This window comes from Gigantopelta aegis, chromosome 9 (assembly GCF_016097555.1).
Source record: "Gigantopelta aegis isolate Gae_Host chromosome 9, Gae_host_genome, whole genome shotgun sequence".
Taxonomy (NCBI): Eukaryota; Metazoa; Mollusca; class Gastropoda; order Neomphalida; family Peltospiridae; genus Gigantopelta; species Gigantopelta aegis.
This window is the reverse complement of record NC_054707.1, coordinates 55,708,971-55,723,083: the sequence shown is the minus strand read 5'-3', so window position 1 is coordinate 55,723,083 and position 14,113 is coordinate 55,708,971. Positions and strand designations below refer to the sequence as shown.

The 14,113-nt window shown below is 38.2% G+C and overlaps 1 protein-coding gene across 1 annotated transcript in view; it reads left to right on the top strand.

Annotated features, from left to right (window-relative positions):
* Window positions 1-8,785: 8,785 nt before the first annotated feature.
* The window catches only part of LOC121381417 (metal cation symporter ZIP8-like), a 31,058-nt gene continuing 25,730 nt past the window's right edge, over window positions 8,786-14,113 (top strand). The window contains exon 1 of the mRNA XM_041510725.1: window positions 8,786-9,440. Within this exon, the coding sequence (XP_041366659.1) occupies window positions 9,180-9,440 (261 nt within the window). The 5' untranslated portion in view covers window positions 8,786-9,179. The remainder of the gene's footprint in view (window positions 9,441-14,113) is intronic.

Below are 14,113 nucleotides of genomic sequence, written 5' to 3'. Positions count from 1 at the left end.
CTGTGTTGAACTGTTGAGGTAGCAGAGTTGTCTTCCCAGTACAGCATGTGACAGGCACCCTGGAGTATATTTGCAAGGGAGTAAGAACTTTCAGTACAGTGGCCCAAGGGATAGAAATTTGTGGGCCTGCAAGTTGTAAACCTGATTTGGGGTATGCTACCCTTAAATTGTTTTGAATTTTATATGTTCAGATATGGCATTTCCAGCCCTCTGAGTGAGCACAATAGGAAATGTGGAAGGGGGGAGGGAGAGAGCATGATCTCCATGGCCCCCTTGTTTGCAGCCCCTGTTAAAGCAATATGTTGTGATTTGTAACAGAATGGATGTGTTTTGAAAATGATTCAAATAATTGAGTCCGTGGCATTATGACAGTTTATAATGGCCTTTTCTTGATTTTGATAACTCATTAACATAATTTATATTGCTGTGCTGTGATTGGTTATCTGTAGTGCAGTGATATTCATATTGTAATTTTTTTTATATATATAAATATCAGCACAACTGTTACATATAGACATACATGTATGACTTTATTTTTAAAGTTTGGATTGTAATTTAAAACTGGGCCCACAGTGTAATAAATCTGAGGTAAATCCAGCATGTATTTAGATATTATTATAATAGTGTTGGTATAACGAGCTCCTACTGGCAGTATCTAGTGCAAATTTTCTTATTAGCTGATTTGGTAGAAATATGGACACTTGAGTTTCTCTGGTTCAAATACACTAAGAGATTTGTTACATTTGAAACATTAAAAACACTTTGGTATTTTTGTTAATCACGAACAGTGACTAATTATTCATTCATTCATTCATTCATTCATTCATATACGGATGTCCAAACGAAACTATACCAAGAAAAATTGATTTAATTTCCTTTATAATTTGGATAATGAAAATAAAATGGTGGTTGAATATCTTTCTGCTTTTATGGAAGGAAATTTTGTTCCAGACATGCCAAAACACCACTCTCATTAAGCATACTGTCCTGGGCAAACACCTCAGCTGTCTGGGCTGTCTGTCCAGGACAGATGGTTAGTTGTTAGAATTTATTTAGAGAGAACTTGGTGTAGTGGTCTTACACCTACCCACTGAGTCGTTAAACTTGCTCTGGATGGGAGCCAGTAAAAGGATGTGAACCCAGTTCCTACCAGCCTTTGGCCCAGTGACTTAACCACTGCATCACTGAGGCCGGTAGTCAGTAATTAAAGATTAATCTGAAATTGTAACACCAAATGAATGAATGATACTTATTGTAAACTGTCTGAATTAATCAGTCTGAATTGTGTGAATTAAATATGATCTGAATTCTTTGAATTGAACATGATGTGAGCGAATTGCGTGAGTGCAATGATCATATTTATGAAGTGTGAATTAATTGTAATCATCATGTAAATTGTTTAATTAATCATGTGAATTGTGTGTGGTTGTGTGTCTATGAGAGTATGTGTAGTGTGTGTGTCTATGAGAGTATGTGTAGTGTGTGTGTCTATGAGAGTATGTGTAGTTGTGTGTCTATGAGAGTATGTGTAGTGTGTGTGTCTATGAGAGTATGTGTAGTTGTGTGTCTATGAGAGTATGTGTTGTGTGTCTATGAGAGTATGTGTAGTTGTGTGTCTATGAGAGTATGTGTGTGTGTCTATGTATGTGTGTGTGTCTATGAGAGTATGTGTAGTTGTGTGTCTATGAGAGTAGAGTATGTGTGGTTGTGTGTCTATGAGAGTATGTGTAGTTGTGTGTCTATGAGAGTATGTGTTGTGTGTGTGTCTATGAGAGTATGTGTAGTTGTGTGTCTATGAGAGTATGTGTTGTGTGTCTATGAGAGTATGTGTAGTTGTGTGTCTGAGAGTATGTGTTGTGTGTCTATGAGAGTATGTGAGGTTGTGTGTGTATGAGAGTATGTGTTGTGTGTCTATGAGAGTATTTGTGGTTGTGTGTCTATGAGTGTGGGGGGTGTCTATGAGAGTGTGGTTGTGTGTCTATGAGAGTATGTGTAGTTGTGTCTATGAGAGTATGTGTTGTGTGTCTATGAGAGTATGTGTGGTTGTGTGTCTATGAGGTGTGTGTCTATGAGAATATGTGTAGTTGTGTGTCTATGAGAGAGTGTGGGTGTGTGTGTATGTGTAGTTGTGTGTCTATGAGAGAGTGTGGTAGTGTATGTGTGTGTCTATGAGAGTATGTGTGGTTGTGTGTCTATGAGAGTATTTGTGTTGTGTGTCTATGAGAGAGTGTTGTGTGTATGAGTGTGTGGGTGTGTGTCTATGAGAGTATGTGTTGTGTGTCTATGAGAGTATGTGTGTTGTGTGTCTATGAGAGTATGTGTAGTTGTGTGTCTATGAGAGTATGTGTAGTTGTGTGTCTATGAGAGTATGTGTGTGTGTGTATGAGAGTATGTGTTGTGTGTCTATGAGAGTGTATGGGTGTGTGTCTATGAGAGTGTGTGGGTGTGTGTCTGTGAGAGTATGTGTGGTTGTGTGTCTATGAGAGTATGTGTTGTGTGTATATGAGAGTATGTGTGGTTGTGTGTCTATGAGAGTGTGTGGTTGTGTGTCTATGAGAGTATGTGTAGTTGTGTGGCTGTGAGAGTATGTGTTGTGTGTCTATGAGAGTATGTGTGGTTGTGTGTGGATGTATTAATCATGGGCATGATATCAGTTAATTGGTGTGAATTGTGTTCAAGTTAATTGTGACACAAAAATGTGTGAATTCAATTTCAGTGGCTCTTGTTTTGCATTGTATGTCATGAATTAATAATTACAGTTGTGTATGTTCGTGTGTGTGTATGGAGGTGTGTGTGTGTGGAGGTGTAGGTGCGTGTGAATGATCATGTACTTGAATGGCACACATCTACACACAAACACACATATGTCTAATGGTATGTAAGTTTAGTACTGTATGAAAGATAATCAATGTTTAACTAACATAATAAATTGGTTTCAGTTAAATTACTAACATCCTTTTTATAATGATTCTTTGTTAATACCAACCGACCAACCCTTGGACTCACTGATGAAATGGTCTATCAGGTTATGGCAATCAAAACATTTTTATTGTTGGCTGAAATAGCATTACATTTAAAACTAATAATAATAACTTTAATAGATATTCTATTTGTTGTCTTTATAAGTCATTAAATTTATAACTTTTATATATGACTGAAAATTTTGTAAAGGCATTCAAATTTTGTATTTTTGTTTTGTTTTATTTGTTGTGTTTTTTAATATTCATATGGAATAAATATGATTCCTGGAAGCTTTATTGCATGCTGTGGTGCCATTAATTCTTTATTACTGAATACAGATATAGTTAACAAAATGTATATAAAATGACTTGTTGGTGCATTTGATATTTGGGTTTACATGTATGTTAGGTGGGTTTTTCTTTCTTTCTTTCTTTCTTTTTTTCTGTTTTGTATAATCTGACAAGACTTCACTGGGTGTTCTTCCTGTATATTGTACTCAGTACAGAATCAGTTGTTGTGGTCAAATTGTATGTGTGGTGTTTTTGCCATCATGTACACTGTACATGTGTATTTTGGTCATCATTTGAGTATCATGCTTCTCTTTAAATGTACACAAAATAGTTTGGTTTCTTCGATATTCAGAGTGAATGATTAAAATAATTTACATTTTGTGATTTACCAATCTATCCATGACTGTAATACACCTTGTATGGCATTATGTTATTTTCTATGTTGTAATCACAGACTCTTAGCTTTCTTGGCAGTTTTTACTAGTGCTTATTGTGAAAAGTGTATCTGGGTTAATGTACTTTATGGAATTTGTCAATGGTTTATATATATCTACATGTATGTGAATACTAATATTACATCAAGTGTATCTGATAATAGTTTGACATTATTTTTAAAAGAATACTTCATTAAATCATTTTGAAGACTTAAAACTTCTGAATAAACATACAAGAGAACATATGTATCATATGTATTAGAAAGATGCCTGTCAATACATTTTGTATAAAGTTGTTTGAAATTAACTTTCTTTGTTGGTGTAGTATTTAGATAGCAGTATTACAAACAGCATATCACCGGGTCAAAGTTCAAAGTGCACCTAACTGTGAATAACGCATTAAATACGGCCTGGCTCATCATTGGTTAGATTTATGTTGGACATGGGGTTCTACAAAAATTAACATGTCAGTTTTGTGTGGAACTTGACTTCCCATTATATCTTAAGCTAGCATCATACGATCCCTCTTTTCCCTACCCCCACTCCCTCTTGCTTTTGTCATTAAAGGTGAGGTGTTGCTTTATGTATATTTGTGATGTATATATTGATATATTGAAGCTTTTTTTTTTTTTTTACATGTTAATATAGTAATCTGTTGAATTTTATTTGGTGGTATATACCCGTTATCGGCCTCTGTTACAGGCTGGTAGGTATTGGGTTCGGATCCCAGTCGAGGCATGGGATTTTTAATTCAGATACCTACTCCAAACCCTGAGTGAGTGATCCGCAAGGCTCAGTGGGTAGGTGTAAACCACTTGCACCGACCAGTGATCCATAACTGGTTCAACAAAGGCCATGGTTTGTGCTATCCTGCCAGTGGAAAGCGCAAATAAAAGATCCCTTGCTGTCTATCGTAAAAGAGGTATGATTTGGGGACACTCCTATCCGGCTACGGCAGAGTATAGGTACTGGTCAGGTTAGGTCATAGGGCTTAACGTTCACATTCAGAGAAAGCTGTTATAGCGCACGCCTGTCATGGGCTCAGGTGCCGGCTCCTTCGCACAGGACAAGTAGCCCGAGTCCCATCTAGGTATATTTAGTATAAGTGTGAAAATAGGGTTAGAGCGTATTTAGTGTTAAATACGGTCAATTTGGAAATTCTCGATCATCGGACCCTGGCCACATCGTTCCTAAATCTGACACGGATCTTTTTAATACAATTTCCAGGGGCGTGCGCAGGAAATTTTGCAGGGGGGGTCGAGGTGTCTGGCGAAGCCCGATAACATCTCAGTACTTCCATATCCATTCACAGGAATGTAAAAAATCGGGGTATGGAAAAAAAAATTCGCCTTGATCGGGGGGGGGGGGGGGGGGGGGGGGTTCGACCCGCGCCCCCACCCCACGCACGCGCCTGATTTCATTTTCGAGTTCACCCGTGTCATTAAACTTGTGTGTTGATGACTTGTAAACGTGCTCCAGGAAAAAACCCAGCACTCCTACCAGAGACCCAGTCAGCCGATTTCAGATAAGGGTGTCGGGTTTCTTCCTTTAGCATTTGTTATAAATCATTAACATGTAAAGGCATTGTTGTGAATGGACTCGAAAATTATGGAAGTAAAGGTCTTTATTGTCAGATGTAGGAGATTGTGTTTTGAGATACAGCACTTCGTGACCGTCTAAAGGTGCATCCTAACCGGCCACGTGTTAAGCGAGAGACGCGAGCGAATTTTTTTAGAAACAACTGATTTCAATTGAAGCATCCTAATTTATATGTCTTGTCACACGCGTGCGGTTAGGATACGGCAATTGAAATCAATGATTTCTAAAATAATCGCCCGCGTCGCGCGCGGCCGTTTAGGATACAGCTTAATCGTCGGAAATTGATAGTTTTTAACACTTAAGTGCGCGCTAGCACCATCCTCTATCCCTGTCCCGAGTCAGACACCCGATCCTTTCGGAGGCCGGACTCGGGATAGGCGTGTTCGAAACCCTAGTGGTATATGAACACGTTAAACCAGTTACTAAGCTAAGCACCATCCTCGGAAATACACCGATTTGTGGTACAGGATATTCCTCTGCTAACCTGTTAAAGTATCAATATGTGGTCTTGTTGATTCTTATTCAAAAGTCCAATGTTAGATTTTATTTTACTTGGCTGTACATACATGACTAACATACATAAAAAGAAAAGATTTCCCCCTGTTAACTCCCCCCCCCCCCCCCCCCATTATATTGATACATGTATAAAGAGGGAACCTCACCCTGACACTAACCCTAAAACTAACCCTAACCCTTAATAATAAGGGGGTAATGGTCGGGTATTTTAGCCATAAATAGATGTATATATTTAGCACTGTTTATGGGTCGTAAACACATTAGGCAAAATATTACAAAATGTATTGAATTAAAAAAAGAATCTTTAAAAAGACTTATAATATCACAAAGCTATTGCATCCCAAAATTTATGTAAACAAAATTCAGAACATGTATAACGATTTTCATCAGTTTCTTGCTTTCAATTGAAGACGGGGAGACGGAGAGGATTTTTTTTTTTATTGAAGGACTGTGAAGGTTTAAAAAAAAAAAAAATCTTCTATCACTTAAGTTTTAACTCGTCAATAACTACATAGGTATACACTTCAGCTATCTGGCCTGTCTGTTTTAAACCGGTTAATATTTAAATTCAGTTTTTACGGTAAATAATGAATGAATGAATGTTTGGGGTGTCGTTAAACATTCATTCATTCATTCATTCATTCATTTACCGTAATCACAATAGCTTATTGGTTCAAGCAGTATGTAGTTTGTGAGAGAAATCTGCGTAATGGTCTTGCTCAACCCGTTATTTAATCTTACTGTTTTGGAAACGGAACTGACCAACCTCCGAGGCCGATCGTGTGTAGTTGCTGGTTTTAGTTGTACACGTAAAGGTGTGTGTGTGTGTGCGCGCGTGCGTGCGTGCGTGTTATCGTTTTACCTCGATCGTGTGATAAATAGGCCTGTGTACATAAAAAATGATACCTTGAGGGGATAAACATACTGAAAAAAAGAAGCTGCCCTTCTATTCGTAAATACGTTTGGATCAGTTTTCAACAATAATAAGTTTACAGGGTTCGTTTTCTTCTTTACTGAAAACAAAAAGCAAAACAAAACAAAAACATTCAAGTATTCCCATTGGTTGGTAAAGAATCCGGGTGGTTAATCGATAAACAAGATAAACATAACATAAACATGTTGACTACAATGTTTACACAACTTCAGTACATCTGAGCTATTTAGTTCAGAGTGCATATTCGGTTTTGCTAAGTCACGTAAACATGCATGCAGACGTAGTTTATTAACGAATATTATATATATACAGTGCAATGACGAAGTTAGCTGTTACTGTCTTTTCGAAAGAATATCTATATCGTGGGGGGGGGGGGGGGGGGGGGGGGGGAGGTGGTTTGGGGGAATGCCCTCCTGCGGGAATTTGTTGGTCAAGTATGATTATCCAGGCACGACGAAAGCAAGTTGACATTGGGGGGGGGGGGGGGGGGGGCTGACTGAGATCGAGAAAGTTTCTAGAGGTGTTCGGAGGTATGCTCCCCCGTAAAAGTTGAAAACTAGATGTCCTGAAATGCAGCTTACTTCATTCTACAAGTAGAATTCATCTCTGCCTTAAGATTTACTAAAAATAATATTTTTGATTCAGAATTATATCCAGCACACACACCGCCTCCCGCTCACCTGTTTTTAATGGGAGTTGTGGTGGAGAGGCTAAACAAACTACATTTAGTGATCCTCATATTATGGTAGTGTGGGTATACTTCAGATCAATATTAACATTGTATCTACTTTAGTTTTGAACCAGTAAAAGAGGTCGCACGTCCCCCACCCCCATCCCCAGTTTGATCGGTTATGTATACGTATTTGTTGACGAAGACGCGTGTATGGAATCTACTCTATTGTACATGGCGGCCAGGTTAAGTGATTTTACAACTACGAAATACATTTATGTAATCGTTTATTTTAAATCATGCGGGTAATATATATATAGTGAAAAAAGAAAGAAAGAAATGTTTTATTTAACGACGCACTCAACACATTTTATTTACGGTTATGTGGCGTCAGACATATGGTTAAGGACCACACAGAGTTTGAGAGGAAACCCGCTGTCGCCACTACATGGGCTACTCTTTGCGATTAGCAGCAAGGGATCTTTTATTTGCGCTTCCCACAGGCAGGATAGCACAAACTATGGCCTTTGTTGAACCAGTTATGGATCACTGGTCGGTGCAAGTGGTTTACACCTACCCATTGAGCCTTGCGGAGCACTCACTCAGGGTTTGGAGTCAGTATCTGGATTAAAAATCCCATGCCTTGACTGGGATCCGAACCCAGTACCTACCAGCCTTCAGACCGATGGCCTAACCACGACGCCACCGAGGCCGGTATATATATAGTGAATCCTATGTTTAGCAACCTGCGCCACCCTTTTCTCTTTGGCATTTAACTGCTCCATTCAAATTCCATAGCACCACCACCACCCCCACCCGCCTGCTACCGATTTGATTGGGCTGCTGGTGCTCCCTTGCACCTGCCAGTGCAGGCGGTCCCTCCTCTCCCCTCCCCCCACCTTTCCGGTCATGGACGGAGGAGCCGGCCAAAGCCAGCTCTTGTGCCCACGACAGGCGTGCGCTACAACAGCTTGTTCTGAATGTGCACGTAAAACCCTATGACATGACATGACATTTAGCAACCGGGATTGGTAAGTTCTGGCAACTGTACTGATACGGGTTAAGACGGTTATGGTACTGACAAATCATTCAGATAGAATACTAGTACATGTATATGGATATCATCCCAAAACGTTATGTTCGTGAGGGATGGGGTGGGGGCGTTTATGTTGGACAAACTTTGTCCTAATGTTAATGTCCCTTTTTCGAACTTTTGTATTTGCATACCACTATTCATAAAATTTACATACATATACTTCTTATAATCGGAAGCTCCTGTGTTTGCCTTACCTTTATGTCGATGGTCTATACACCCCTCTAGGTACGTCCGGCCCTGCCGTATGCATTGTATAGCATATAGTAGCCTACTGGTATAGCGCATTGTAGCATACTGTTGATAGTGTCTTGATACAGATTCACGCTTGGCTAAACCTTTGACCGTAAAAGTGAGTGTGTGTTTGTACATAAAATAGGTACGTAAATAAACTCCATGTGTAGTCCACGTGTGAAAGAATGGAGTGGATCCCATGACAGTGACTGGATTAACAAGTCACCTATGACTTCCAATGTACTCTACAGGTGGATATCTTGTTGCATTTTGGTTAGGGGGGATAGGGGGCGTAGACGATAAGAAATCCGTATCCCCCTACATGACCTGTCCTCGTCAGAACGCGTCAGGATTTGTAACTCCCAACAGACACTTCATTTAAAAGCAGCAGACGACAGTTGACCGTCAAACTAAAAAGGTGCTCACTAATTGACTCTTTACAATAACTATGGATAAACATCTTCTATGCATGGTCTTCATCTTCGGAATCGTCGGCATATCTCTAGCAGACAGTGCCAGTAGCTACTGTGTTGGGAACTCTACACTGCAATATGCAGACAAGTTGGCTCAGATTTATGGTACTAATGGGAAGATTGATGAAGCAGGCCTTCTTAGGATGATCAGGGAATTCCAGAGTTCCGATTCCGTCAATTCACTTCTGTCGTCCTGTCCTGAAAATGACACCGACTGCACGAAGTGGAAAAAGAAAGTAAGTGATAATAGAAGCAGATTTTTCGTGGGTTTTTTGTTGTATTTTTTTTGCTTTTTTGGGGTTTTTTTTAGGAGCGCGAGCGTTACAGCGCGCCTGCACCCCTATCAAATTAATCTGCTCCCCAGTTTTGATAAAAATCGCGCAGTTACTTTGAAACTCCCCCACCACCCCAAAACCCCCCACAAAAAACAAAACAACAACAACAACAACAACAAAAAACAAAAAACCCAAAACAAAACAAAAACCCGCTAAAAAAACCCTCCTGGCATTAATTTTGTTTCCAGCTTTTCCATTTTAATTTACCATATCCATTTAACAGAAATGAAAACAACCTCCTTATGTGGCTTATAAATCAATATCACTCGAGGCACATAATTGAATCATGTGCGGAGATATGTGTATGTGTAGGGGTTGGACGCAATTCCCCGATTATTTGGATTTTTGTTTTCACATCTCAATATTTGGAAAGTGCGATTTTTTTCCAAAATAAATAATAATAAAAGTATGCTTTTCTAATCATTCATGTTAACTTGTTGGAATAAAAAAAAAAAACCCGGAACTTACAATTATCATATTAGGCCTATATAATCTAAATTTAAATATTTAAAACAATACAAATTGCTGAAGAAAACTACATTTTGTCAACATATGTTATCGATATTATTAAAAGCCAACTAAAATATTCCATTCCATTATGAAAACGATTTTTAAAAAATTACATTCATAATATTCATATTTATTAGATGCATGGATAAAAATTGTGTATTGCTTCATACCTATCACCAGATTTTATCCTTAGAATGGAGTGAGTGGGGTGTGGCAATGTGAAAATATCAATGACCTACATAAATAAAAACCTATATCAACAGTAGCTAATATTTAAAACAATACAAATTGCTGAAGAAAACTACATTTTGTCAACATATGTTATCGATATTATTAAAAGCCAACTAAAATATTCCATTCCATTATGAAAACGATTTAAAAAAAATTACATTCATAATATTCATATTTATTAGATGCATGGATAAAAATTGTGAATTGCTTCATACCTATCACCAGATTTTATCCTTAGAATGGAGTGAGTGGGGTGTGGCAATGTGAAAATATCAATGACCTACATAAATAAAAATCTATATCAACAGTAGCTAATATTTGCCATTGAGAGAGAAAAAAACCCAACGTTTGACACAGATAATCTGCTCACATTATGGTATGCTAAGTAGCTTTTTCCCGAAAAATTACAGGCTGTGAATTGAGAAAATATCACACGAGGACATTTTACCCTCTTGCTAACTTCAGAATCTCATTGACGTCACAAATGTTAATCTTTTCACAGATTCACAGTCTGTGTTCCTTAATGCATATTTCTTAAATTGTAGGAAAAGAAAGAAAGAAAGAAGTGTTTTATTTAACTACTCATTCAGCACATTTTAATTACGGTTATATGGCGTCGGATATATTGGTTAAAGGCCATAGAGATAATTTGAGAGGAAACCCGGTGCCGCTACTCCATGGACTACTCTTTTCGATTAATTAGCAGCAGAGAGAGAGAGAGAGAGAGAGAGAGAGAGAGAGAGAGAGAGAGAGAGAGAGAGAGAGAGAGAGAGAGAGAGAGAGAGAGAGAGAGAGAGAGAGAGAGACCGACAGAGACAGAGAGAGAGACGAATAAATATATGGAGAGGGGAGAGAGACGGAGGGAAAGAGCTTAGAGACATCGAAGAAAAATATATACGAGAGAGAGAGAGAGAGAGAGAGAGAGAGAGAGAGAGAGAGAGAGAGAGAGAGAGAGAGAGAGAGACCGACAGAGACAGAGAGAGAGAGAGATACCGACAGAGACAGAGAGAGAGAGAGACCGACAGAGACAGAGAGAAACGAATAAATATATGGAGAGGGGAGAGAGACGGAGGGAAAGAGCTGAGAGACATCGAAGAAAAATATATACACGAGAGAGACAGAGAGAGAGAGAGAGAGAGAGAGAGAGAGAGAGAGAGAGAGAGAGAGAGAGAGAGAGAGAGTATAGGGAGAGGGGAGAGGAACGGAGGGAAAGAGCTGAGAGACATCGAAAAAAAAAGAGATACACGTGGGAGAGAGAGAGAGAGAGAGAGAGAGAGAGAGAGAGAGAGAGAGAGAGAGAGAGAGAGAGAGAGAGAGAGGTGGGATAGACTTTGTCAACTGATATCAGTTTTAAAATCTCTAATTAAAACTGTCAATATTCATGTTGACTGATACCAGTGGCCTGTAAGCTTGTTTACCCAAGCCGGGTAGCACGTATTACGAATTTAGATACGTCGATGGTAGAACATTGACTCCAACGAAGAAACCTACTCGACCTCACACAATCAGATTTTACAAGATCTTATTGTAACCCACCACCACCCCACCACCCTTTACTCCAGCTTTTTAATGTTACTGAGTTACCCATAAATTTTATTTTAAATAAATAAAATTCTCTTAGTTATTCGAACTAAATTATTTCATTTTTTCCACACACAAAGGGAATTAAAGGGACATTCCTGAGTTTGCTGCAATTTTTAAGGTGTTATCGACTAACAGAGACTTTTTAACGATTGTAATTACATACCAAATATATATCTCTACATAAAATAGTAGTGGCTGTATATTAAATGTGTTTCTGATCGTTCTTATATGTATGTACTAGGTTAAATTTAATTTTATTTCCTAAAATATTATTTTTTTCGTACGTACGAAATTATTTGAAGATAAAATCCAGTTTGGGCTTCTTACAAATATTAAGACGACCACAAAGCCACTGATATTCTAACAAGAAACTATATTTAAAGTGTTTAATCGTAGAAATATTTTATTTGTCGGAAACATCTTACAATGCTATTGTGACATAATTTATTAATTAAAGTGTTTATATTAGGTGCGATGAGTCATAGGACCAATACTCAATCGGTAAAGCTGTGCTGGGTTATTGCCCCTTACAACTAGTGCTCCACGACTGGTATATGAAGTGTTCGTGGTATGGTATCTTCAATTTGTGAAAACGATCTACTACTGCAATTCGTAGGGAGTAAACTATTTGTCGGCAACAGGTTTCTTCTTTAACACCCTCAACCAAGTGTAATAAATACAATATTTGACATCCAATAGGTGCTGATTAAAGGGACATTCCTGAGTTTGTTGCATTGTAAGATGTTTCCGACTAATAAAATATTTCTACGATTAAACTTACATTTTAAATATATTTTCTTGTTTAGAATATCAGTGTCTGTATATTCAATGTGTTTCTGGTCGTCTTAATATTTGTAAGAAGACCAAACTGGATTCTGTCTTCAAATAATTTCTTACGTACGAAAAAATAATAGTTTAGAAAATAAATTTAAATTTAACCTAGTAAAAATATTAGAACGATCAGGAACACGTTTAATATACAGCCATTAATATTTTATGCAGAAAAATATATTTGATATGTAATTACAATCGTTAAAAAGGCTATAAAGTCGACAACATATTAAAAGTTGCAGCAAACTCAGGAATGTCCCTTTAAGCGAAGTACTGTGGTGTCGTTAACCGGTCGTCGCCTTTCTGCCCGACTTTTCTCTTACTAACCACTAGCCCACAGTCCAAGTAGCTGAGGTGTGTGCCCAGGACAGCGTTATGGAAAATAAGTGTAAACGAATGAATGAATTGTGTTGCAGAACATGAAACCACGAATTCTTAGTAAACGCCGTGATACGTGTTGTCCTGCCTGTGGGAAGGTGCATAGAAAAGATCCCTTGCAATCAGAGAAATGTAGCAGAATTTTCAAAAGACTACAACTACAATCAAATGGTTGACATCCAATAGCCGATGATTTATTAATCAATGTGCTGTAGTGGTGTCGTTAAAAAAAAATCAAACTTTGAGAAGATAAAAGACATGAGTCCACATCTCGGGTACTGCCAGAACAGAACAGAAAAATAACAGAACAGAACAGCTTATTTTCTCTGGCCGTTCAACAAAGGCATACCAGAATAATACAAATAATAATAATACTCAGGTGACATGTGTTGTCCTGTATGTGTCACCTATAGTGAAGATACTATCATCCACCAGTGATTACTATTATTACTATTATTGTCACTAGTGACCGACATGGGTGAGTGCGGCTAACCGTAATCTTATTTCATTGATATTTTCATATTATTTTTAGACAACAACAAGCTATAAATAATATTTTATCATTTGAAAATTGACAAAAACCAACCCGATTGCGGATATTTGTAAACAGGCTGCTGTTGATGTTGTCCAGTTGATGATCAAAGGTGTGTGTGTGTGGGGGGGGGGGGGGTAGGGTTTAACCCCCCCTTTGGCTGATAAGTAAAACAAAATGCACCTTTAATTTTGTTTTGTCACTGGACACACCCATACCCACACCGACACACGCACCCACCCAACGCTCAGTGAGACATGCGGATCTGCAAGCACGAATAGATGCTACCCCCCTGTTGTCTTCGTAGATTCTGCTGTGAACGTGTGTTACAATCTACTACGTGGAAGTTTTGTCGGTCTAATATCATTATACCGGGCGAGTTCATTGGTCGAAGACATTTTACTACAGTGTATGGCGTTTTCACAAGACGTTTTCTGTTATTAACTTTTAAAACACTAAAGACCCCAATTATATTTTCACTTCTGGTTTTAAATATTAAAAAAGTACA